The sequence below is a fragment of the Engystomops pustulosus genome, chromosome 8, assembly GCF_040894005.1.
Source record: "Engystomops pustulosus chromosome 8, aEngPut4.maternal, whole genome shotgun sequence".
NCBI lineage: Eukaryota > Metazoa > Chordata > Amphibia > Anura > Leptodactylidae > Engystomops > Engystomops pustulosus.
The window spans coordinates 30,323,889-30,351,831 of record NC_092418.1 but is presented as its reverse complement, the minus strand read 5'-3'; the positions used below and the strand labels follow the sequence as shown (position 1 = coordinate 30,351,831).

Here is a 27,943-nt window from a genome sequence, read left to right as displayed (position 1 = left end):
CGTGCCTCTGACGTCACCGAGATGCCCTCCTCGCGTGATAGGCCGCCTGTGGAGAATAGGACGACGTCTTCCTGACGTGCGGGTGATAGGCGGTGTGAGGAGAACGTCATTGTTCAGACACTTCCCCCCGGCAGACAGAGGAGGCTATGGAGGCGCCCGGGGAGCTGCGGTGCGCCTGAGACCGGTTATACGCCAGCCAGAGGTAACGTGCTGAGCGCGCACGGGGGCGGGGAGGCCGGCTCTGAGGTAATGGCGGGAGCCGGGGCTCAGCGCGGGGCTGGAGTCTACGGTGCGGCCTGTGCCGGCTCTGCGCGGCCTCCTGCTGCTGCTGCTCTGCCCATTGTACCGGCTCCGGGCTGCCGGCATTATGCGATGGCCTGAGGCTGCGTTTTACACCTTGCGTTTTTGGATGTATTGGAAAACGAAACGTGGAGGAGCTTTGCCAGAACATATACGCGATTCCATTGAAACACATGCGCTCCGCAAGCGGCACATAAGGCCGGAAACTACCTGGGAGCAAAACTGTTCTAGTTGCTCATGACAACCAATCACAGCTCAGCTTTCATTTAGTATGCAGCTGTGCGGAAATTGAAAGCTGAGCTCTGATTGGTTTCCATGAGCACTTCTGATGTCTGACACTTATGATGAATCTCCCCAATCTGTGTTTTGCATGTAAATAAATAATGAAATTTAACTGGTGCTTTTTCATTATTTTGGGTTTGATCGATCCACTTGTGCTGTGTCTATTATGTGTAATATTTACAGTAGAAACCTGTACAACGCATTATTCTCTAGAAAATTAGTACATATACTATAATATTGTTTATTTAGCGCCATCATATTCTGTAGCGCTTTTACAAGTCATAGGGGACAAATACAAATAAAATAAAACATGACAGAGCACAAAACATTCATATGGAACAAAAGGAGTAATATTGTACATGACTACCTTTATTGCCCAGTCTAGTTATTGACTGCACAGGTTTAGGGTGTGGCCACACACAGTTTGTATTGCGTTTACAAACTGAAAGCAAAAACCCAGTGGTGGGGCTTGGCCCGATTTTGTAGTTGGCGGTTTTATTGAAACGCGTGTTCTTGGATTTAAAGAATGCAAAACATTGGGTGCTGGTTTCAAAGGAAAGGCAGTTGCGACCGGGCTGAACACTGCCCCTGGAGTGCAAGACGGTTGGGTATGAAAATCCTAGACACACACACACACACACACACACACACACACACACACACACACACACACACACACACACACACACACACACACACACACACACACACACACACACACACACACACACACACACACACACACACACGTGGATTGGCTTGGATTTAAAATAAAATCTGTGCATAACACAATCCATGTGCATTTACTGTACATGGCTATTACATTACCTGCAGGTAATGTGTGTGTATTGTTATTATTCCTGGGTAAAACTTTTTAACTAAAAATTGTTTATCTCACATTTCCACAAATCACCTTAATCTTTACCTGGCATCAGAGCGGGTGTGTCCTCCTTGACAGGCCCACCCACCTCATGCCTTATGTCTCTTACTATTTAATTCATGCAGTTCATGTCATGTGACCAGGGTGACATTATCTCAGGTCCTATAGTCTCTTAATATTAGCAAACTGTATCCGATGTATGTTATCTGACCACATGAAGTCACTGCAACCTCCATGGATTTCTCCATCCTCCAAGGAGGCTGCTGTGATTTTTATGAAAGCACATACATGGTGTACAGTTTGCTATTGTTAGTAGGCTAAAGGACCTGCATTGTCACGTGACCTGAATCTAATACAAGGCACCCTGTTAAAAAAAAAAAAAAAAGTTTTGCAATATTTCCTATAAGTAGAGGTTTATATATCTGTAGTTAAATATTAATACAAGGAGGCAGGGCAGTGACTTGAAGAGACACAGAGCTGTCAGTCAGAATAATGGGGCGTGGTTCACTGCCAGAGAGAAGAGTCAAATGACTAGGCATGAGTTGGGAAAGCTAATTTGCATATCAGAAAAGACTAATTAAGGTACATTGCACCGCTGGCAGCTAATTTTAGGTGATATGGGTAGGACTTGTAACTTTTTATCAGCAGGCATTGTTAGTCCTGGTGGTAAAATTCAGCTTACAGGTCTTCTTTCAAGTTTGTATTCTTAAAGAGAACCTACCACCACGAATCTACCTATAAAGGTAGATCGGGTGGTAGGTGGATGTAAGGGACGTGAGGATAGCTCTTTTTAGAGCTAATTCTCACGTCCCCGCTAACTTTGAGGTCACAGTGGGCAGAAAGGTCCATCTGTAAGTTAGGTGTCCCTAAGTTGGGGACTGCCTGTATTTGGACAGCAATATATTATGCCCTGGCCTAACCAACAATTTTATATATTTTTTTTACTATTTTTAGTGGCCGGAGAAACCCTGTTTAGTGCTGTCCAGCACTGGGTGGGTGGGGGCTGCTGCTGTAGCTGATTTTAAACGATATGGCTGTATCCCTCTGTTATATGGGTTCATTACTATTCATTAACTTGGTTACATACTGTATGATACTTTGTATTTTTAAGGGCCTGGAAGGCTTTGTTCTGGCTTGTTAGAAATTTTGGGAGATATTCTGTAAAAATTAGTTACATACCATCATGGTCATGGCCGTTGAGCGGAGACACAGCCACAGATTGACGAATCCTCTATGCAGCTTTTTTCATATTTACTTGTTTATGCGGACTCTTAAATAAAAAAGAAAAAAAAGAAATCGCTTTGGGTTTCATGTATTTTATCTAGGCATTTATTGATTCATTATATAACGTATTGTGCATCTTCTTTCAATGGTGTGTTAGATATTTTACTTTGATATACTGCAAACGATCCCTTTGTGTCCCTTGTGAATGGAACACAGGTTGTAGATGCTTAGAATATAATGCCCTTATTATTATCGCTGCAATTTGACCACCAGCGATCAGACACCTCACCAAATGGTGGTACAACCCTTAACCCCTTAAGGACCAGGCCCTTTCATTTTTGCTTCTTTATTTTTCACTTCCCACCTTCAAAAATCTATAACTTTTTTATTTTTCCATGTAGAGAGCTGCGTGACGGCTTGTTTTCTGTGTAATAAATTGCACTTCATAGTGATGGTATTTAATATTCTATGCTGTATACTGGGAAGCTGTAAAAAAAAATTCTGAATGCAGTGAAAATGATGTAAAAACACAGTTGCGCCATTTCTTGTGGGTTTGGATTTTCCGTCTTTCACTGTGCGCCCTAAATGACAGGTCTACTTCATTCATTGGGTCAATACGATCACGTGGATACCAAATTTGTATAGGTTTTATAATGTTTTCATACATTTATCAAAAAAAATTCTCCATTTTGCCGTCTTCTTGCGCTAATAACTCTTTCATACTTTGGTGTACAGAGCTGTGGGTGGTGTCATTTTTTTTGAGACTTTTGATGACATTTTCAATGCTTTTATTTTTAAGATTGTACCATTTTTTTGATAATTTTTAATATTTTTCAAAATGGCAAAAAAATGCCATTTGCGACTTTGGGTACCATTTTCCGTTACGGGGTTAAAAGCAGTGAAAAAAAGTTATACTTTGATAGATCAATCTTTTTTGGATGCGGCCATACCTAATGTGTTTATGATTTTTACTGTTTATTTATAGGACTTCTAGGGAAAGGGGGGTGATTTAACCCTAGGTTGTCTGATTGATCCTACCATATACTACAGTATGGCAGTATATGGGGATTTTGCACACCATCTATTACAATGTGCAAATCGCGCTCCCTCCAAAGGTGCTCCTTGCAACCTGTGTGTGTGTATAGGAGAGATACAACAGCTCCAGGCAGCTATGTTATAGAAGAACATGTCAGATACTTGTGTAGCTGATGTCTGTGTCTCACACTTGTGTATCAGGATATACTAAAGAAAATATGATTTTATAATGATAAATGTATGAATTGACTACATAAAGGCTGTGATGAGATCCTTGTGAGCTGCTCCAACAGGTAGTGGTGACAGAAATAGTGACAGAGACCTGATGACAGATGTCCTTTAAAGCTATAAAATTTGCAATGGTTCTCAATTTTCTCACTAGTCACTGAAGCCAAGCAGAGATCTTGAAAATAGAATATTTTTTATATCCTACAAAGTCTAAAAAGCTACATTAATTTACTTTACTTTACTGACACTGTAGTTCGTCTGGCTGACAGCAAGCCCTCACATCATATTCCTGTATTATGTACTCCGGTCCTGTGTAATGAAATATGTGCAGTCAGTTTCCATAGGCTACACACATTCGTCTGCAGCGTCTTGCATAAGGTTTTGGCATTGTTATAGTGTGCCAACCAGCACCCCATTCTATTTAGGATTTATGATCCCTGTCCATAAATGGTGCATAGGCTACATATTCGGCAATCATGGCATCCTTGGTGCAGCCCAGGCGTCTAGATTTACTGGATAACCCCTTACACAATGCTTCGGGTGGGGAAGCGAGGGGTGAGATCCAGGGGATCTAAATGGTAACAGCTATTGTGAGGTCAATGGAAGGGATGTTGTAAGTTCTTTCACTTCCTCTACTGTATATTGAGGTGTAACTGGGAAAACCTGTAGTAATGCCATCTGTTAACCTGGTATAAATGAAATTGTGTGAGTTGATGGCATTACAGCTATGGTATCATACATACTGTGGCAAGGATAAAGCGTCTTGACAGTTTTGGTGCCAACCAAAAATTATTGTTCTTTTCAGATGCTGATCATATGTTGTGGGATGTAAAATATAAGATTTGTCCAAACAAATGGCAATTTATGCAAATTGCTGATCTCTCCCTTTTTTTTTCCCCCTACAGTGTCAAATCATGACCATAATAGATAAAGAATCTTCAGTAAATGCAGAATGCCTGAACCAGCTGTACATGCCAATGGCACCATCTACCGGAGACAAATCCCCAGCTAAAGTCTCTCTTGGACCAGTACCTGGTGCTGCCGTCTATTCCAGTGCATGTGTTCCTGAAAAGCCTGTGCCTTCAGAGCAGACTGATCCATGTAAGACCGACCTCATGTCTTGTCCATGTTTTAAAGAAGAATTAATGGCTGTGCGTTTTTATTAAACTGTAACCCTGCTGTCAAGTTTTTGGCACCATATAAATCCATGCTTTGTCTTCTTCCAAATCTGTAGGATGATCTGTCGTATAATGTCAATGATCTGTAGATGATCCTACATCTGCATTCTAGAGGTATAGAAGATCGTATAAAACATGCGGTTTTAGTCCAGTCTACTAGATTTAAGTGGCTTGTCTTAAAAGGAGTAAGGAGGATTTTTACTGCACCAGTCTGATCCCAAGAATCATGTATATTCACAATTTTTTATTTTTTATAGAAAGTGGTGAAATATTAACCACTAAATGTAAAAAAAATACATGTTGCTTGTACTAACAATTATATTCTTATGCATATGAGTTTTAAGTGCAACATGGTCAAAGCCACAAGGTCTGGTGCACCCTCTCGTCTAGTTTCACAGGGATGCAGGGCACTGCAAACAGAGCTGAGTGGGAGGTGCTGGATGGTTGTGATAGCCACACCCGTTATGCACCCAAATGCTCATTTGCATACAGATTCTCTGCATTTGGGCTGCAGATTTCTCTTAAAATCTTCCTTGGCCTCAAAGGTGTGTGTTCTAGTGCCACTGATATGAATGGGTGTGCAAAAAAACCTCCCATTCCTCTTACAATAATTTTTGCAATCCTAATGTCACTGGTTGAGGCGCTTTATGTGATGCTAGTGCTGTACTCGTCTGTCGTCTGCTGGATATGGGAGGCAGGCTTAATTATTTTGTATGTTTGTTTTGGAATGGGCGCTGTTGACAATGCTGTCTCTTTATTTTTCAGTACTGGCTGTCCCTGGAGATGGCATAAATACACCACAAAAGACCCTTTTCCCAGCAGAAAAACTGTGTCTGAAATGGCAGCGGATACAAAAGGTTGGCGCTGGTCTGCAGAACCTTGGCAATACTTGCTTTGTGAACTCTGTGCTGCAGTGCCTAACATACACGGCACCTCTTGCGAACTACATGCTCACTCGAGAGCACTCCAAGACCTGTGAGTATGACTTTCGTTTACTACTGAGTGTGTTTATCTTGGTTAGTGAGGTCCTGATTGAGCAACCTCCTGTTCAGCTTTTATTGCTGCAAGACCACTCAGTGCCTATGTGATAGCACGCTGGGGGTTGTAGTGCAATAACAGCCTGTGATCAGACGGTTGTTTGACCCTTGTTTTAGGCTGTGACAGCAGTATTAGGAAATCATAGTATGGGGTATAGCGTCCTAGAGGCGCATATCTAACCTCTAGTCCTAAATACAGCCAGCCTGAATGTTCCCCATTGGGAAGCAGAATACTTTTATCTGACTGATCAGCCATTACCTGCAGCGAGGGAAATTGGAGGAAAGTGGGTTGCTTTTTTTTCCAATTCAATTTCTACTCTGATCTCCCGTTTCCTTTAATGTTTCTAGCCGTAAGTTCTTGATGTTAAGCAGCACTGGCTTCAAGCAAGATTGCAATCCATTGCTAAACTTGTCCACTATAATCCATTGCCAGTGTCAGCAAACTTGCCCTGCTGTGCTGCTGCGACACTTAAGTCCTTCCTTGAGCAAAGGCTCAGGAGAGCAAATGCTCACGTTTTCTTGCTCTTCAACACCTACAAGCTATTTGGGAGTTTTTTGGCCCTGGACTCAAGGAGCAGCCCAGGATTTGGATGATACAGCCATCATTTTGGGCAGGTATATATTTTCTGCACATCAATGTCCAACAACTACCACCTCGAATACTTTTCTATATTTGGTTTGTTTTTATACCAAGCATTCTTACGGTGGAACAGGGCAAATTGAGGTGCCCCCTTATATGCCCACATAAGCCCATCTGTATTCTATACAGGTGACCTCCTGCTGACTTGTAGAGTTAATGGAGTCAATTTGGCACATTTAATTACCCACAAAGTCGAATACTTGACAATAAAATACAGGTATGGGATCTAATATTCTGAATGCTTGGTGGTTTCTGTACTATGGAGCACTTCAACTACATTTTAATACCCTTGCACTTTTTTCAACCTTTGCTTCTCTGAACCATCTCTTTAGCTAATCTTGGCTAAGAGACCCCATACCTGTATATCCCCATGAATTTTTATGACAGCTCTTGTGGGTAACAGTTAATGCTTTTTTTGTTAGCAAATCTGATTCTTGCAATTTGAAAGGGGGTTGATAGACACAACTATAGATCTAAAAATTATGTTGATTGATCTTTACAGCAGATCGTTGCTATCGGATGGTGGGCTTTAGACCTGTCACCCCCACAGATCAGCTGTTTATAGAAGTTAATGCACAGATGTCAGTCGAGCAAAAGGACCTCTGAGATCCATTTTACCTGTCAGAGCTGCCCATTTGTTGAGGTATCGGGTCAGACCTCACCAATCTGGTATTCATCACCTAGTGTAAAGATCAGTAATCATTAAGTTTAGCTTTGAAAACATTTTAAGTTAAATGACCAGTCCTTCAGGTAAGCCATCAATATCAGAAGGGTTGGATTTGGATTCTCAGTACCCCATTGACTGGGTCAGTCTGGCATAAGGATAGATGGGGCAGGAGAATACCTGGGTAGGTCCAAAAAACAGGTGGTCCTTCACCTCTTGCTGGCATTTCTCTGGTTACTGTGTATATATGTATATGTTGTGAAGAGCATCACACCAGCTTTTGCATTCATGTAAAGTGGAGATTGACATCTAGGTGCAGGTCTTGTCTTCACATTCTGCAAGACCTGTATTTCCTTTATTGCCATGCAGTTTTTTCTGTGAGCTTGTATCTCCAGTGCTAAGAGGTCAACAGGTTACTGAGGTTGAGAGCATTCAGCAAACAAGTCTTACTAGAAGGCCTTGACAGGAAGTTAATTCTCAATTTAAAGAATTTATGAAGCAGCTTTACAGTTGGCCTTAGGTAACTCAGTCTTAGTTTTCTTCAGGTACATCATAAAGAGGCCTCATCGCCTAAAACCAGCTGATCTGTGGGGCTGGCAGCATTTGTATCCCCACCAGTCTGATATTGATGGCAATCTATTGTTCTGGCAAACTCAAAAGCAAGCATGATAAACCAGGGACACTAACTGGCTGCGATAATCTTCTTATATTTGTTATCCATGGCCTCCTTCATTCCTTATATCATCTTTTTAAATTAAGCTAATGATTCTGAAGGGCTCTCAGGGGGTGTTATCAGAGCCCCTCTTTGCTGGAGCTTCACAGGCTGTTACCGTGCAGAAGCAGTTGTGAGCTAGTTTAACTGTCTGTGAAGTTACAGCATGGAGGTGATCTGGTAATGCCCACCCCAGAGCCCTTCTGGCTTACTAAAGTACCATATATACTCGAGTATAAGCCTAGTTTTTTTAGCACAAAAAATGTGCTGAAAACCCAAACTTGGCTTATACTCGAGTAAAAAAAATATAGGTTTTACCAGGTTTTTGTGGTAAAATTAGGGGCCTCGGCTTAGACTTGGGTCGGCTTATACTCGAGTATATACAGGTAATTTTAAAAGTTAATTTTAGAAGGAAGGAGGCCATGAATAACAGATATAAAACGATTATCACAGTCACAGGATCTGTAAGAAGAGCCTCTGGTTTATCATGATGGATTTTGATGGTAGATTTCCATTTAAGTTTTTGTGGTGCTCTTTGGTTGTTCTTCTGGAAATGTATAAGTGATTTAAACTCCACAGGGTGCTCAAAAATCAAACTTTTTTTTTTTTTTGCTTTGCTAAGCAAGATCTGTCAGGAAAGCTGAACTCTCATCCATAAACTCAGTTTTTGCATAATGAATGTAGGTGATCCCAACACTTGGGGGTATTTGATCAAGAACTAGTCCAGAAAGCACGGCAGCCAGAACAGGTGCAGGGCGGCAAGCCCCGGGACACTTAGAGCCCAGAGTCTTAAACAGACATGACTTTGATTTTGCATCTAATGTAATACTATTTCTTTCTGAGTGCTCATGATTTTCTCTACATCTATTTGCTTTCAGGTCGTGAACAAGACTTCTGTATGATGTGTGTGATGCAGTCTCATGTGGTCCAGGCCCTTGGTAACACCGGAGGAGTCATCAAACCAACTAATGTTATCAATGATCTTCGACGTAAGTTTCATTTTCAGTTCCATTGTCTAAAAAGAAAAATTTGTTCACTGGTCAGGAACCAGACTTGGAGCTGTAGGAATCTTGGGCCTCACATATTATAGACCTGGTCACCTCCAAGTAGCTATGAACTGGATGATTCGGTAGGAAGAATAAAAGATCATGTATTAGGGACGCATGGGATGATACACAGCATCGCTGTTATCAGCTGTACATTTTTTTAACACCTAAATTGTCACAGTGACCAGTCTATATACAGTAAAACTTCTTTACGCAGACTGAAAAAAATGATTTATGCACAGTTTTTTGTTTTGAGCCTGGTAACTTATCAATATATTACACCAGAGGTTGCACTAACATTTTTTTTCAGAAGGGTAATGATACTCCTCTCACCATTTTTGAGGAGTATTTTTTTAGCTGAAGAGGTGGGTGACATTTTCCGTAATGTAAATATATAACTCCTAGTCGTATAAAATGTTAATAGAAGTCTATTTTATAAGAAAATCATTACAGTCCCTGTAGCCAATTGAGACAATTATAGTAATAAGTCTAGGCTGGGGTTGATGCTGGCCCCAGACCACGATAACCGTGAGCTAATCTCTTCATCTTTTGCAATGCGTCTTTAAACGCATGCGTTAGACGTGACTTATTACTTAGGGCACACTGCCAATGGAAGGGGCAGCGCTCCTCACCACCCCAGTCTGAGACAGATGTAGAACGTCATGTGACTTAAGCTCCGGTCATATGACGTTCTTTCGGAGCCGCAAGCTGGCCTGGCGAGGGAGGAGTGGCATACATCATGTCCTGGTGACGGCACGCTTGCAGATTTTTTTTTATTTTTTTTTTTGTGAGGGGGGCAGTAAATCGGCCTCTAAATGCATCAGACACTTGTACAGACGTTATTGCGACCTCAGCTATACACAAGTCATCCATCCCAACCCTCACACAACCACAAAGGGTCCCCTCTATTTCTTAGCCATTAGGGTTACTTATTTTCTAAATTAGGATGGTGCTATCATTCTTGGTCAATGGCATGGATGGCTCTCTTCTCAATTTTAGTTGCCAGTAAACTTGCGCTTTTTATTCTTTCTTTCCCCAGGAAGTTGTATCACTAAATATTGGTCCCCAGCATGCCTTCCCTCTAATTTCTAATCTTCAGGGAAAGGGTCTTCTTAAATAGGGGGGGTGTCTTTGGGGTTTCACTGTATTACAACCCACGGTGTCTGCTCTGGTGTCCACATGGACCGTAGCTCCAGTCATCAGTCACTAGGACATGTGTAAATTCCAGAAAACATTTTGAAGGCTACTTTCTTCTTTGCAGTTTGTATTTTCTAAAGATACTAAAATCAGTATACTAATGGGGTGTGTTAAAAAGTAAGGCCCCGATACATGTGTCACTGTGCCTTTGCCAGAAAAAAAAATAAAGAATGCCCCATTTTTCACTGGAAATATCACTCAACTCCCTATGTAGAGGGGAAGGGTGAGGAGTGCTCCCACCTTTCCTTCTTTAGCTGACCGTATGCAACACCAGGATCCCGAGCACAGTCCTGCTTTTCCACTCCCTCAGCCATAACCCTGTTAAATGAAACCTACCATGAGGAATCTACCATTGGAAATAGATCTGATGGTAGATTCCTCCTACCTCCGCTCCCATCTCCGGGAATATGAACGTTTGATACAAAAACCCATGATGATATAAATAAATGAATATAACAATGCTCAATGTCACAAAATGGAGCTTAAATAGATAGATTTTACAATTCACAAAATTTTATGGCCTCTCTAAAGTATGCAGAGTAATCCCCAAGATGGCCGCCACTGCGAACTACAAGTCCCATGAGCCTTTAGTTTTCAGAAACTCCTCCCACCTCTTATGCTCTTCTCCCAGTGATGATGTAACAGACTGTCCTGCTCTGTTACCATAGTAATGATGTGTAACTGCCATCACCACAACACTGGCCATACTAGATGCACTGCAACCAACCGACTACAGCCAAACTGGTGCTGATCACATGACCTGCCCAGGCTGGTGCAGGACATGTGATGTGGACATGTGACCAGCGGCCATCTTCTGTCCTGTGTCTTTTCCGCACAGAGGAAATCAATGGACTGATTAAAGGGCCAGTAGTATTTTAATTCTTCATTACAGTCTATGTCACCAGCATTTTTATGCAAACTAATTACACATTATTTTACTGACTCATTTGTATATGAATTATGCTGATTCCTGGAATATCTTTTAATAATCCTGGATCCCAACTTGTTATTAACACTATTTTAGTAATATGTAAATTAACTGCAGAGGTTACTGGGGCGTGTACTAAGTTAAGTTAGGTTCCAGGATTATTAAATTACAGATTAGGGCAGAAGCAGGATGAATCTACCATCGCCTCTACTTCTGATGGTAGATTCCTCATGGTAGGTTTCCTTTAAGGCTACATGCTTACTGCCGTGTGGCCGCCACACCGTAGCATGGCGGGCACACTGCAGTGTGGGGAGAGGAGGAGGAGGTGAGCGCAGCTCACCCCCGCGCCTCTCCATAGCGATGTATGGCCGTGGCGCCGTAATATGGGAAAAGATAGGACATGTGTGCTGCACCGTACCGCTACCGTAGGGCGCCGCGAGCCCATAGAAGTGTATCGGGGACGTATATCGTCCGCATATACGTCGGCCGTATATACGTACCCCATACTGTAGTGTGAATGCAGCCTAACCCTGTGTGTCTAACATTTTCCACTTAGTCTTTCCTCTACTATGTTTTACATTTTCAGTAGAGAAGATTAAAGTCTTGTTATAAATATGTCTTTAAATAAAAGAATAACACAGAGGAGAGGGAAAAAGAAAGAAAAAAAATCCCCTGGCATTATCTATTGACATGGAAGCTACGGCAGGAGCTGAGCTAGTTCATGTGAGATTCGGACAGAACTTGTGACCAGGGTTTGGGAATGCCCCACATCCAAAACCCCCACTGTAAAAGAGGCTGCAATATGGACATTATGATTTATGAATTCCTGACAATAGGAACTAAAATCTGTGCCTGTTGATTTCTTTCACAAAGGTGTCAAAAGCCTTTATTATTAATGCAAAGTTTTGCTAAATAAACTGATGGGTAACTAAAATCTAGTATCTCCCAGCCTTCAGACTATAACCAGAACTTTATCCACAAGGAATGTGTTGGCATTGTAAAAGCTGACCTTTTGATCAGTGATGGCCAAACCAAGATCACAATACAGGCGGTCCCCTACTTAAGAACACTCAACTTACAGACGACCCCTAGTTACAAACGGAGCTCTGGATATTGGTAATTTATTGTACTTTAGTCCTAGGCTACAATGATCAGCTGTAGCAGTTATCACAGGTGTCTGTAATGAAGCTTTAGTGTTAATATTGATTCTTATGACAACCCAACATTTTTAAATCCAGTTGTCACAGAGACCAAAAAAGTTCTGTCTGGGATTACAATGTTAAAATATACAGTTCCGACTTACATACAAACTCAATTTAAGAACAAACCTACAGACCCTATCTTGTATGCAACCCGGGGACTGCATGTAGTCTCAGATATGTGATACATGGGGTAGAATGCAGGGATTTTAACTGTATACCCTATTTATAAGCTTAAATGCACCTTCACCATGTCCAATCAGAAAAATAGGTTCCCTTTAAACCAAATAAAGAGCCCATTAAAGCTGTCTGTTAAACTAACCCACACTAAGGCCTCGTCAACTTGAGCAGAACACAAGCGAAGCACAAGGCTAGCTAGAGAAGGGGGACACGGCTCACCCCTTCACTCTTCATAGAAAGCTGAGCGTCAGGCCTGGTTCAGTCTTGGTGGGGTGAGACCTTTATATGGTGTGAATGTAGCCTAACTAAAAATATTTTTGAAAACTACTATTATACAGCCATACAAACATCCCTATCAGAGGTCGCGATGACGCCTCTAAAAGCATCTATGATGCATGTAGAGGCTGATTTACTAACCCAAAAAATCACTAAGCGTATTTATGATTTTCTTGTTTAGGCACTGGCTGAGGACTCCGAGCAGTGCCAGTGCTCAGTGCGATCCGGATCGCAGCGCGCGACATCATCAGAGCCTCCTGCCAGGCCAGCTTGCTTGGCGAGCCAATCGAAGGTCATGTGACCAGAGCTCAGGTCACATGACGTGCTACGGCAGCCGCAGGGAGTAGCTCCACCCATCCCCTAGGCTGTGTGCGCTCATGCACACAGTGCCATCAGCAGGATCGCGCTGTCTATGTGACAGCCCTACACTGTCGCCCTACCCCTGTTTACAGTGAGAGGCTGCAGGGAGAATGCTATATGCATCCTCTCTGCAAGTCTCTCAATACCGATCACTCATAACAGTCATCCAATGGGCTGTTACCATTATATCACTGTTATATGTGATCTATATATAAGAAAAGTGGGGTTACACATATATAATGTGTTCCTTGCTAAATTTGCCCCTGTAAAAAATAATTTCCCTAGAACTGATATAAAAATAAGCCGTAAAAATCCCTAACATGTTAGTTCTCGCCGGGTCATAAAATGCCCCGATCTATCAAAATATAGAAACTGTTATTCCTGGCAGTGAACTGCATAACCGATAATGGTGCACAAATGTGTGAAACGCCACTTTTACACCATTTTACATCACATAAAAATAAAAATTGACCAACAGACTGTACAGTCCTCAAAATATCAGCAATGAAAACGTCATCTAATCTCGCAAAAAATGTCATTTTACACAGTTCTGTACACCAAAGTATGAAGAAGTTATTAGCGTCAGAAGATCACAAAATGTTGTTTGAATAAATTTTCTGAATTTATTAAAACCTGCGTAAATTTGGTGATGCCAAACAATAAAGTAGTTCCCACCAGATACTAATTTCACCACATTTGGAGTTTTTTTTCTGGCCTCCCAGTACACGACATGGAAGTATAAATAACGTCCCTGAGAAGTAAAAATTGTTACGCAGAAAATAAGCCCTCAACAGGCTCCGTACATAGAAAGGTATAGATTTTATAGGGTGGAGAGTGAAAAATGAATGAAAAAAATGCTGCAATGCGAAGGGGTTAGAACTATATACGACTATGAGTTTCATATTTGTATTATTGAAAATTTCATACTCCTCCTCAGCTAAAAATACTCCTCAAAAACGCTGAGAGGAGTATTATTTCCCTTCTGGCAAAATATTAGTGCGACCTCTGATCCCTATATTGTTCCTCCCCAAATGGGAAAAGTTCCACAATCCTTTTGTAAAGCTGACTCACCATCTATGCATACTTATTTTCTGTAGCTGAGCTTCCTGATTGACAAGGGGCGTGCTTTCTCTTCAGCTCAGTCAATTCAGCCCTGCTACATCTTTCAATTAATTAACAAATTAACAATGTGTCTCAGGTTCCGCCAGTTTCTAGCTGGAAAACACTAGTCTTTTGCTAAGCCAGATTTATCACTGTGATGATGAATTCTGGTGTAGAAGATTTCCGGTTCCTACTTTCGACCAACTTTTAGTTGGTCTAAACTGTGCAGCAGAATTTTGGGCGCACGATTTTCAATAAGCCACACCCCTTACCCATGAGACCACGTCCCCTTAACCGGACAAGTCGGGAAAGTGCCAAAAAAGTGATCTAAAAGCCACTTTAGGCAGTGTTTTTTGGCGCAAAACCACCAGATTTGTGGCGCAACTGCGTTTATAAAATTCCCCCACTGTCTGTGTGGCGTGCTAAAAAGAATTCCTGAGGGAGGGCTGAATGAGGGGGTTGAGAGACGCTGGCTGTATGCGACTCCCTGAAGAGAAATTGGCTCCTCAATCTCTCCGACCTCCCTGCCCCCCCCCCCCAAGGAAAGACGTTGGGGGTTATTTATCAGACTCCGACGCACAACCCGACAGCGCAGCCACACACATAAAGGGCCCCGGCTTGATGAATCCAGTGGAGGCCTGCGCAGTGTTAAGTTCTGCAGCAGGTCCTACCTGGCGTAGAAATAAGTGCTGCTAACAAACTTTCACGTATGAAAATTTCCCAATACTTTGATTACAGTAGTGTGGTTTTTCTTTTCTTTTTTTCTTGGCTGTGTAGGTCAAATTATCACATACCTTATGTTTCTGTTTTAGGTATTGCAAGACACTTTCGCTATGGAAGCCAGGAAGATGCTCATGAATTCCTTAGATATACAGTAGAGGAAATGCAAAAATCCTGCCTGAAAGGATGCTCTAAGTAAGTACATTACCACGTATCTTTCTATGGCTCCATTCTAAGAGTGGTGCCACACGTTAGCATTTTCATTCCGGAATCAAAGCGCCCTGGGGCGGCCCGCTTCTGATCGCATATGCGTTTGTATGCAAACGCATGCGATCGGCAATCAGTGCCCGGTGTCTTGTATTGTGTACTGAATCTAAACGCTAACGTGTGGCATCACCCTAAAGCAGTGGTTCTCAACCTGTGGGTCGCGACCCCGGCGGGGGTCGAACGACCAAAACAAGGGGGTCGCCTAAAGCCATCGGAGCCACGATTTTATTGCATTTTTTGGCACAAATACAATATTCTTGTACATGGTTTGGGGTCACCGCAACATGAGGAACTGTATTGCGGGGTCACAGCATTAGAAAGGTTGAGAACCACTGCCTAAAGGGAATTGACCTTTGCATGTCTCTGTACGGAATGACCAGGACCCAACTAATGGGCTGCACAGGGAAACGAAACTGTAAATTTATACCACACTTACAACACATTTTATAACTTTGTTTTTGTAACCTGAATATTGGCAGAAATTTATTTATTTTATTTTTTTTTGGACTCTTCTGCTGGTCAGATGCATCTTGGTGGTATTTCCCTTATTAACCCCTTGCCGTAAAGCACTGTAGTGCTGTAATTAGTTGTTTTGCCATATTCTGACTGACATAACTTTTTCATACTTCATACTGTATGGAGCTGTATAAGGTGTCATTCTATGGTCTATCTTTTGCCTATTAAAATTTTTTTTGTTTGTTTTCAGCCTGGATAGACATGCACAAACAACAACTTTTATTCATCAAATATTCGGTGGTAGCCTACGTTCTCGAGGTGAGATTTGACATTGAGAACATTGTTGTAACAGTTGTTTTTGTTTTTTTGTTTTAAATATGTATTTTATTATTTTTTCTATTTTACAGTGAAGTGTCTGAATTGCAAATCCGTTTCTGACACCTATGATGATTATCTTGATATCCCTCTAGAGATAAAGGTAAAGCACTTGTCTTTTTAAAGGAGTTTTCTTAGATATACTTATACTGGTGGGAGTGCAACACGCTAATCCTTTATTTGCAGGGCTGCTGAGCTTACATTGGATGTAAACTAGAGCAATCGTAAATGTATATAGAGTTTACTTTGTGAGCTTCACATACCAGAGTAACATATATATTTTTTTTTTCTTTGCAGACCTCTTATAGTGTGAATAAAGCCCTGGAACAGTTTGTGAAAGCGGAACAGCTTGATGGGGACAATGCATACAGCTGCAGCAAGTAAGTTTGATTCTATGAACTCTGCATGTTGACAACTAAATATACTTTTAGATTTGTCTTTCTCCAGCTTCATTTGACTGTGGGAAAAGGGGTGTCTCTTTTTTTTTTTTTTTTTCTATTGGTATTCTGCTCTGTCCTGTGAATGCTCTGTGGAGGATAAGTATATGCTTGCTATTACAACAGTAAATTGACAAGAAGACTAATAATAATTCCTTTATATAGCATACACAGATTACGCAGCGCTACACAGAGCTTACCAAATTGGTCCTTAGTGCCTAATTGACAAAAGGGTTTGCCCCTAACCAGTCTGATATGGTCAGCATTGATCAGAAGTAATCACTGTTGTCAGAACTTTCCCAGGACTTCCCTTTCTATTTGTAAGATCCGATTTTTGTCAATTTATTCATGAATTATAAGAAAGAATACTAGATGAATGTCACCACACTGGTCTAAGAAAAGCATGTTCTTTAATGAAATGGAGAGTATTGCAGGAAAGAGGAAAGCTTCTCTTCTTTTATATGTCTGTATCTTCTCTTTTTATTAGATGTAAGCAGTTGGTCACTGCTACAAAAAGATTTACAGTGCACCGGATATCGAACGTGCTGACGTTGTCTTTGAAGAGGTTTGCAAGCTTCAGCGGCGGGAAACTTTCAAAGGTGAATCTTTTATTCCATTTTTCAGCAGATTACCCTATAGTCTTCAATCACAGCCAAATTGGGATCTAATTGACCTAGGAAATCCTCAGGGCGCTGTCCCACGTTGCGTACGCAGACAAAACCGCTCCCACCGGGCGGTCCGATCGCATCGGCGTTTCTATGGAAACGCCTGCGATCGGGTACGAGCCGCCGGTGTTTTGCAATCGGACCGCCCCGGTGAGCGCGGTTTTGTCTGCGTTTGCGAACGCAACGTGGGACAGCGCCCTCAAAGTGAAACCCTTGCCGTCAAGTGAGGTCATTTAGATGTTTGTGCATTTTCAGAGAGATTTCACACTTCTAAAAACCCATGTTGTTTGGAAAACCTTCTTGTTTTTTTTCCATGCCCACTCCCTTCCCCTCTTGACTTATTTCCTATTGCTTTGTTTCCTATTTTTTCTATCCTATTTGTATATGTTTTACAGTTTTTAATACTTGTTTTGTTGTTCCCTGGTTTATTTTAGGAAATAAAGTACCCAGAATACATTGACATCCGTCCGTATACATCCAACCCCCATGGAGAACCAATCATGTATTCTTTATACGCTGTCCTTGTGCATACAGGCCTAAGTTGTCACACCGGGCACTATTTCTGCTATATTAAGGTAAGGAACTCTAATCTTATGCTAACATTAGAATCATTGATTTCTCCATATATCTTCCACTCCTATATTATACATATGAAGAGGTAAACCGTTTTTACATCTGTGATCACTTTTGATCCTTAGTATCTTTTCTTCAGGATAGATAAGAAAAACCATAACAAGGTGTAGTTATAGTTATGAAATATTCCTCAACAAGATCGCGCTGTGGCTCCCTGTAAATCTGTTACTGTAACTTCACATCATCTTATTAAAAATGTATTTTTGCTAATTCTTTTTCCAGGCCAGCAATGACCAATGGTACGTGATGAATGACTCTATTGTATCCAGTACAGATATCCAAACTGTGCTCAACCAGCAGGCATACCTCCTATTCTATATTCGGTATATAATTTGGTTATTTTATTATATAAGAGTACTCTTATGGGAGGGTATTTTTTCCCCCTTATTCACACATGTCCTTCTTTCTCCAGATCCCAAAATCTGCAGTGTGGGGACGGGCCTTACACTCATCAGTCCACCAGCCCCAACTCTCCTCAGCCCAGTAGCAGCCATCAAGTTGGGGGCACACAGTCTGATTTCATTGGACCCCAGCTTATGAAGGTAAGACAATATCCTGTAGTACTGTGTCCTGTTTAAGAACCATGGGGATTAGTTCCAAGTTTGCATGTCATACCCTATCCACATGGTAGGGGATAATATAATTATCATAGGCGTCTCAATATTCTGAATTCAAGCATGAAAAAGGAGAGCTGTAGAAAAGTAGGATACACATGTGCAATGCTGCTCCATTCATGTTCTTGAGCACTCCGGAAAAGTTCTGTGCTTTGCTTTCTCCTACCGCATCATGGAGTATGAATATGTGTAACCTATTGTTTGCAAAAAGTGAAAATGACCATAATTTTTTTCCTTTTTTTTTTCTTTTTTTCTCTTGTAGAATGCAAAGAACATAAATGGAAATCGGTCACCAAAAACCACTGTAAATGGTTCTGGAATAAATGGCAACATTCTGAAGCGAAGCCTTGTCCCTCTCCCCAGGCCTATTACCATGAACATCAAAAAGCCAAAAATCGTGGTGAACATTAACAAACCGCTTCCTGCACAAGAAATCTCTGCTTCCTCTGTCACCTCTGCCCACTCCTCCACTGTTTATCCACCATATAAGTTGAACCGCAAAGCATTGGCTAGTGCCAGCCCTATAGTATCTTCCACCATCCTGGTTCCTTATGGGGCTGAATCCGAAGAGGAATCTGAAGAGGAGAGTAAAGGTGCATGGAAAAGCAGATCTAGTGCTGGAGACCTGGTGAATGGATCTGTTGTCACTAATGGACATTCAACTGCTGAGATGCCTGGTAACTCTGTCCTAAAAGAGGAGACTGCATGTAAATCTAATCCAGCTGAGCAGGATGCCCATGAGTCCTGCAGTGCTCAGAGTCCGGTTAAACTAAATGGCTTTAATGAAGTAAGTGTTTTCCTTTAAATTCAAATTTACATAAAGAATTTAGCCTATTTATCCATAATATATTGATATGTGTCCCCTGACCTTTGGGGTGAAGGGAGGAAAAAGTTTGGGTATTTTAGATCTTAACTTCATCACATTGACATTGTTTGAAGGGGTTGGCCACTAATAAGAAACTTTACCAGGGTAAGTCTAAGATCCTTATGGGGTCACCCGTTAACTCAATAAAGTTGCTGTTGTACATGAGACCAGGGGCAACAGACAAAAGTGTATCCGGTAAAAACAATATGAATGACTTGTATTTACCATGGTATAGTTTTTAATTAGTGGCCAAACCCTTTTAAGGCCAACCTATTTTTCCGGAAGCTGCAAAATGCTAACTACTGGACATTTTGTAAATGTTGCTGCTGCACACCTGTGGCTCTGCTGCAGCTTGTGACCCTGCAATGTTATGTCTGGCTTTTAGCCTTTGTAACACAGCCGGTATGGTCACAGTATGTGTGAGATGGATAACGCCACTTTAACGGCAGGTAAGGTATTCGGTTATCATCCCAAAAGGAGTGTACATTTCATTTTGTAGTGCCTGCTAGTGATATTGCTCTCCAGCTCTCCATAAGGACTTTTTATATATTTTAAATATATTTTCTCTACCTTCAGGATGACCTCCATACTGTGACCATGGAAGATCATGGTCCCACATCTTCTCAGTCTGAGAGTGAAAGTGCACAACTGGAAGAGAGGTAAGTGCATCGCACCTAGTACAACTTTGTCACACTTTTTGAGCAAAATAAATGTCTATAATCATATATTTTTATTTTTTTGTTGTAGCTTGCAGAATACAGAGAACCTAAACCCAACAGTTGATCCCGGAGATCCTCCAGAACAAGCTCAGAGGCATCAGAATGGACTGGCACCGTCCCCTGTACCTACAGAGCACCAAAGGGAATTGAGTGGAAACAATTTCACCTCCCACAATGGACACAGCGGACAGAAACGGCCTCGCAGTGAGAGGTCTCGGTCAAGGCACGAAAAAGACGCCCGCAAGAATGAACTGTATTCTTGGAGCAGAGACCGCTCCAAGTACGATCGTTATAAACCCCATCACAATGACAAATACAGACACCAGAATCTCTTCTACCGAGGAATTGACAATCACCGCAACCATGGGAGATATCGGTCAAGGAGCAGGGAGAAAAATGACCATCGTTACAGCTTCGGGTCACGAAGGGATCGCTCTCGTAGCCGTGAGAGGAGCCACTATAGTAAGCATCAACGATGGGATCACTTTCATGGCTCTTACAAAGACGATCGGGACAGAGTCTCATATGACAGCCGAGACTATCACTACAGGGATTCCAAACATCCTAGAAATGATGGGTACTATCACTCTAGAGACAGGCGTGATCATGGCTACAGCAGCAAGCACTCTCAATACACTTCATTCTCAAGGCACGCTGACCCTCACCATTACCATGGAAGGTTTAACCATCAACAGTATGAAAGCAGCAGTAAACGGAAATATGAGTACTGTAGTGACACAGCGGCAGAGGAAAGGGAACGAAAAATGTAAGTTTAAATTTAAACATTTATGGTATACTTGTGTGACATGTTGAATAGTGGACCCCAATTGATAACTAAAGGGTGTAGGAATTCAACTTGGCACTGCTTTGAGAGCTAAAACTGAGCCAAGCGATGGTCATGTTGTGTATGGACTGCTTTTGCTCTGTACCTCTTTGGTGCAGCGTTAGGTAGGGGTCCCTATGTCCCTCTTCACAATAATGTGGACAATGGAGATTTCCCAAAACTATAGAAAGTAATTTCAGTCCACCACTTAATTTGTCTGTGTGTCATTGGTGGATTCAGCAGGTAGCACAAGGACAAATGATTGAGCTCATACACACAGCTGTGGCTTCCATGGCCCCGTGTGTGAGCTGACTGCCTGCGCCGCAAATTTTACAGCTGGTTCTGTTCATACATGAATTTGCGGCTCTAGCCGTCTTGTCTGGGTCATCGCTGTGAGTGGAGCTCCAAGCAATGACATGCAGGCTGCATACAACCACAGGTTTTTGAAGGCAGCTTAGTTCCTCTACAGATGGTGCATGCATGTCAAGTTAGGGCATTGACTGGTATAACAGGAGTATGCGACCTATATCATTGTGGAAACAGCATTTTGTGGCTACATAGAGATGCCGATAAATCCCTGCACTGTGATAAAACTTCTTATTTGTACGTATTGAAAGTCTTCATAACCACACAGTGGAAATTAGCTGACGTTTCTGGAGGTGAAAATCTCAATGCAGACCAAACAAGTCCTTACTCTGTGACTGACAAGTTGACCTCTCTAATACTGGGCTCAAACCCATATATTGTATCTGATTTCTGCTGTTTTCTTCTGATTGTAACCACTTTTTTTTTTTATTACCCTTTTTAGAACTGTGAAGACGTAGCATCTCCTGGCTGGACTCTAATCCTCTATACGATGCTGTATCTAAACTAATCCCAGACATCAAACTACTTTTATTTTCATATATTTTATTTTGCCCAAACTGGAATAGTTTCTTTTGTTAAAAAAGAGAAAATTTTATTTATATTTTTAAATTTGTTAACTTAAATTTTATTTTGGAAAAATGTCACTTTGCCAGATTTAGTATTCTAAAAATATATTATCAAAGTCTGCTTGCAAAAAACTGAATACTAAAGACACTTTGTTATATCATTGTAAAGGCTTTGGGCTTACGACACCCTAGCCCCTGTGGTGCCACAATGTATGTTGGGATTAAAATCTGTGTACGGAACGTCAATGTAATGTGAACAGTGTCTAGTGTTGGCACTTTCCCTTCTTGTGATTGTGTTCACAGCGAGATTCTAGCAGCATATCTCTCTCTGGTGTTGACCTAAGTAACGTTCAGCTCACGGGCTCGTGTATCCTGCCGTTTTACAAGTGTATCAGTACCCTGTCTTATGTCCATACACTCTCAATGTCCTCCCTGAGGCTTTCGTTCTAGTTCCTAATCATACATGTTTAAAACTAGACCCAGCATGTTTCCTTGTCCCGGTTTTGTATTTGGGGATTCATCAGAGGTGTTCTGTTCTGTGCCGGAGTACTACTGACTGTCTCATTGGAGGATTAGTTAACCACTTTGCTTATTTGTTCTTTTACTAGCTGTTACATCGTCCTCTCTCTGTAGACTGACTGGTAGGGACGCCAGCATTAGTGTAGCCAAGCTAGTTCTGGCCTTCCTACCTGTCAGATCAGGTCAGATATGTAACAGCTAGCTAGTAAAAGAATTAATGGGTTAACTAAGGGTAGGGATTTGCCATATGTTGTAAGGATACATCTGTAGGATTCCCAACTTGTCCTCACAATGTATGGCATATGTATCACACTGAAATACTTTTAACACCGTCAACGTCTCCCAATACTTCCCCGTCCCTTGAATTTGGGGAGAGGAGGGAACATTGGCAGTAGCATTAGATCGTCAGCTTCAGTGGTTCCGGGTGTTTCCTTTTTTGGACCATGACTTCGCTGGGGTCCTCTTTCCTGCAGAGTGATCTATACACTAAGTTGAGTCTGTGGGGGGATGCAATACTTCTGTATCCACCCTTTATTACCCTAAAATGAGACGGTCTATTGAACACTGGCACACGGACCTGATGAATCACCCGATACAAAGCAGCACATGGAAACGGTTTGTGTGCATGATTAGGAACTACAACAATGGCTCTGGTTTACTTTTCACTGGGTACACAGATCTGATGATGAGTCCTATATCTTGCTCTCCCCATCAGAGGGTCCGTGCATACAGGGTCACTTTCATTTGGTTTTGCTGCTTATTAATACAAAGTTCTAAACTTTTATATGTTCCATGTGATTTTAAGTACTTGTTATATAGAGGTGCCTGTAGAACAATCTGTCCGGATATATTTCCCCTGAGACTTTTTCTTTCACACTTCTATTGTAGATGTGTTATTTTATTATAAATTACTGTGATTCAGTTCTTGACTGCACTGATGCATTTTATTGCATATTGTATATGCGTATTATATGTTTTTTGACAGTAGATTTTATAGGTGTGTGGGTTTTTTTATTTTTTTTGTTTTCTGTTATTGTATAGGGTCCTATTGACCACAGTTTTTTTTCACCTGCTTCTTCATGATGATGGTCATAGATGATATTGACAATACATGAATACGGTTTATGGGGGAGATTTCAGTGCTTCTAATTAACCCGGCGACTATGCTTACCTCCCACGCCATGCAGGCGGCCCGCATACTACAGATGGTCAGCAACCATTCCGGCCTGAACATTTGATGGTTTTTGCGCAAAACTAGTTTGGTCAGTCAGCACTGGTGGCTGATACATGAGGTGGTCTAAGCCTGCTGATGTATATGGCAGGGCCTCATCATACAATGAATCATGTTTATCATATGAAAAATTCCCCCCCTGTGTTTGTACGTCCTTAATGATCTAATATAAACTATTCCAACTATTCATTGTCGTGATTGATTAAATCTTTATGTTGTGGGTTAAGATATTCTCGGGATCATATAGATGTATTTGGATTTTTGTCTCCCTGGTTATGTTTACGCTGTATTATCAGTGAGATATGTACTTGAGAATTTCCAGCATTAAATCAGGCTGATCAGCCTCTCTGTGCAGAGTGCGCATGCGCCGTTGGCTCTGCTGACACGGCTGTTCCCGCCAATGACGTCCCAGTAGTGCGGCACAGTCTGGCTTCCGGACATGCGGAGTTGCATGGTGGGCAGAGCTAGATTTGCTGTTAAGTGCATACACTGTTTTTCCTCCTTTGGCATTATTTAATCTGACCCCCCAGACCAGTGTATTTTTCGTACCTCGTTGGGTTGTCGGGATCCTTCTCTGCCACATGATTGACTTTGGTCATATCCCCTCTTGAAATGTAGTTATTATGCTTTGACTGATGCAATACAATTACTAACACTATTGGAATTAATGTATATACTGTAGTGTTATCTGGACACTTCTATGTAACGTGTGATTTTAATTATATTACATAAAGTAAATGTTTGGTTTTTTTTTTTTTTTTTGGATAACTAGACCAAATGATAGTGACATATAGTTGAGTGGTTCTTTAAAGGTGGGAGGTATATGAGGTAATGCTAAGAAGATGTGGTTAATTTTGAGTATCAGTAAGCAGGCTGGACACAGGAGCCTGTAATCAGAACCTTGTACTGAGAACACATGGTTATCTACTGTGAGTACATGAACACCAATGGTCCTCTTATATCCACCGAGAAGAGAGACGCTGCTAGAATGTCACTGCACGCAATTACAGCAAGGGAAAGCGCTAACGCTACATACAGGTTACTATTTCATGGATGTTCCCTGTACATTGCTGTATTGTTCTAGTAGCCCGTCTTGCCGCCGCAGGGGCTAGGGTGTCGTAACCTTTAGAGCATTTACATGTATGATAAAGTTTTTAATATTCAGGTTTTTTGTAGGCAGACTAGATATTTTGCTACTGGGCTACATGAAGTGTTACAAAACCAGTATCTGAATACCAACTGCAAGGAGTCATGTTATAAGTCACAAAATCTGTGCGTCCGTGACCGCACTGTGATTTGTTACTGGTTATGAGCAACACATGTATCCATCTTTCAAATTTTAACAAATAATTTCTTATAACTTTTCATTTTTATGATGTCTATGATTGTTTAGATACAGGATTTGATTTGGGAGTCGTAACCCTTAAAGATCGACAACTTTCTGTCTTCTGTCCACTTTGATGCTCGTGACCTATGAGGACCCATTCTCCCTGGTGTATAAATAAAGAAATATATTGAGAGCTGGTGCTGTTTGACTATACTGTATAGACCTTTTACCACACAAGTATTTTTCAAGTGTTTTTAATTTTTTTTTATTTTCTACACTTTTCATCCTACTGATCACTGACTGTCGGTAACGTGGCGCCTGATCTCAAGCAGACGTGGGAAATGCCCTGGAACATGTGCTCTCAAATGCTGCTTTTCTTAGACTCAGGATTATGTATAATTCTCAGCATGTTTCTTTTCATGTGTGACACCGAGAAAGAAGCTTGAGGAATTAGTCTCCAACCTACATCAGAAGACCTGGCATTTTGTGTATGATAAATACGTACTGTATTCTTAGATATTGATTGTATAATCGACCACCATGTCTATGTATGTCCTACTATAGAAATTTTTTGTTATTTATGTCCATGGATCTGAAGGAAACCAGAACTACAATGTATCCATTCACAAAAGTCATGATCTGTCTGGGAAAGGGGTCAGATCCTAGAACGGCCCTCAGATGATGTGTCTATTCACAGATTAGTAAACTGCAGATTTATCGGCCTGCCCGTACATTATCAGGATTCTCCTTTTTTGCATCCACGCTGCGAAAATGCTATTGTCTATTTAAATACATTATGATTTGTATACATTTGCATCATTTTCCCCATATAAACAATGTGATGGGTAACACCCAGAATGTGATTCTGCAATGTCTGTTTTGGGGTCTTTTGTGTGAATGCTCCTTAGCTGGGTAAACCGGGAGGTCTCACAAGTAACTGTTCCAGTAGGGCAATGTTTGCCCAGTTCGGTTATGTCCATATTATGTACCTGTTTTATATTTGGTGCAGATTTCTTAAAGGTTCTTATCTTAGGTTCTGTGTTTAAGATAAATACATATAACATAATCAATGCACCTGCATCCTCTGATCCAGATCTGGCGCCGGCTCCCTATGATCAGGGCTGGTCATCACTACAGCCAAATGCCTCGCTAGCCTCAATCCTGACCTCCTACACTGCAGGTATCTCTCTACAGAAGTGTGTGGTTGTGCAGGGGTCACTGCTGAGGCCAGTGTTGGTGTTGTGACCTGCCCCTGAAAATAGCAAATCATGAGCTTGTGCTGGAACGGAGGGGGCAGGTCAGTGTGCTTGGAGAGCTATGGATTGTTTGTCGATTCAACTCTATTCTATCTAATAAGAAGTGGCACAATAGGGTATTACAGCTTTGAATGGGATTAATATGGGATGCACTGCTGCCACTTAGTAGATGTAATAATTAGTCCAACTATCTACATGCCATGGCTCTCACCCCAGCACTGCAAGAACACACCCCTTATCATTGAATCATCAATAATTAGTTTTTGAATTAAAAAAAAAATCCCAATTTAAATATTCTCACTATTTACAGCCACCACTAGAGGGAGTACACTGTATACAGCAACATACTGTAAGCTCCCCCTAGTGATGGATACTGGATATTGTAATCTACATCACTGCCTATATAGGGAAATTGGAGTCCATTGGTAAAATACAGCTCTGGCTTCTACAATGTCCAAGCATAGTTATACAAGAGATTACCTGAAAGTGACACTGAAAGGTAAGTCAGTAACATAGTTGGAATGGGGATAACACATACTGTACAATTGGCGAAGGTTTGATTAGAAACTATCAAAAGGATTGGTCACAACTTGCTTATTGGTGAGGGATCTGACCCTGAGCAGGGTAGTAAGTCATCCATCTGTGCTTTATAGGACTTAGAGCAGATCACTGGGTTGACTCCCACAGTCCTATTGAGAACGAATGAGGCAGCATAGAGCATACACTACGCCCCAATTACCTCCAGTGCAGTAAATATACAACGTATAGATGGGAGATCTTAAAGGGCATCTACCACCAGGATGAAGGACTGTATGAAAATGAGCCTGTGGGGCTCCAGGCTCCATAGGTGTTACTGGTGTCCCTCGGGCTTATTTGCATACAGTCTTTCAGCCTGTCCTTTTAGATGTCCTTTAAATAATTCGTAATGAATAATTGAATTATGAAAGTTATTTTGTGCATCTTGACACTTAATATGGAGGACTTGTACATGTCACTCCTGGTTGTCAAAAAAAATTACCTCCAGTGCAGTAAATATACAGTCTATAGCTGGAAGATATTATGTTATATGCTGTCACTTTTCCATGACAGGATAGATCATACGTGTTAGTTTACAGTCGCCATGATCATAGGTGCATACACCCTATTCCTCCGACACCTATGACTGTACAAGTTGTGTGTGAGGAGGAGGAATGAAGGACTGGGGACCCCCATGTAGTTGATTGATGGACCGATCAGTATAAGGTTATATGTGTATTTTCTGTCGGTGCATGCGCCATTTCTCTCATGTACCAAACGGGTCTGGTTTTTTTGGACAAAATTTCCTACTGAAGTGAGTGCGTCACTAAAGACACGGACTGATTCACACATGAAAATCGCCCCCGTGTCTCTGCTCATGTAGCCTAAAACAAGTTGTGTAATAACCATCCTGTATCAGGAGGATTAGGCAGCAGAGATTACAGTAATAACTGTATAATCTATGTGCGTTCTGATTTGAGTGAAGTTAACCAATGAACGTTTCATGATGGATGTCATTATTAGGATATCAATAAAGATTTTTTTTTATTAAATATTGTGGAAAGTGTTTTTTTCTGGTATCATATAAAGGCCACAATTCAGTGAGAAGTATTTGCATTGAA

The 27,943-nt window shown here is 41.4% G+C and overlaps 1 protein-coding gene across 2 annotated transcripts; it reads left to right on the top strand.

Moving 5' to 3' along the window:
* Positions 1-27,841, top strand: USP42 (ubiquitin specific peptidase 42). Of its 2 annotated transcripts, XM_072120490.1 has the most exons (16): positions 1-202; positions 4,855-5,050; positions 5,893-6,102; positions 9,059-9,169; positions 15,280-15,382; positions 16,161-16,228; positions 16,318-16,388; positions 16,583-16,665; positions 17,210-17,321; positions 17,822-17,962; positions 18,243-18,343; positions 18,433-18,562; positions 18,897-19,421; positions 20,076-20,158; positions 20,247-20,984; positions 21,850-27,841. In XM_072120490.1, the coding sequence occupies exons 2-16, from the start codon at positions 4,864-4,866 to the stop codon at positions 21,863-21,865; spliced, it is 2,679 nt and encodes an 892-aa protein (XP_071976591.1). In that variant the 5' UTR covers positions 1-202; positions 4,855-4,863; the 3' UTR covers positions 21,866-27,841. The 2 variants fall into 2 exon arrangements, with proteins under 2 accessions (XP_071976591.1, XP_071976593.1); XM_072120492.1 differs by lacking the exons at positions 1-202; positions 4,855-5,050 and adding an exon at positions 6,513-6,779 and having other exon boundaries at positions 5,965-6,102.
* Positions 27,842-27,943: the final 102 nt, after the last annotated feature.

Coding starts and splice junctions, on each gene's coding strand:
- USP42 (XM_072120490.1), top strand. CDS start 4,864: ATGACCATAATAGATAAAGAATCTTCAGTAAATGCAGAATGCCTGAAC. Junction 19,422..20,075: donor AACTAAATGGCTTTAATGAA/GTAAGTGTTTTC, acceptor CTCTACCTTCAG/GATGACCTCCATACTGTGAC. Junction 20,159..20,246: donor AGTGCACAACTGGAAGAGAG/GTAAGTGCATCG, acceptor TTTTTGTTGTAG/CTTGCAGAATACAGAGAACC.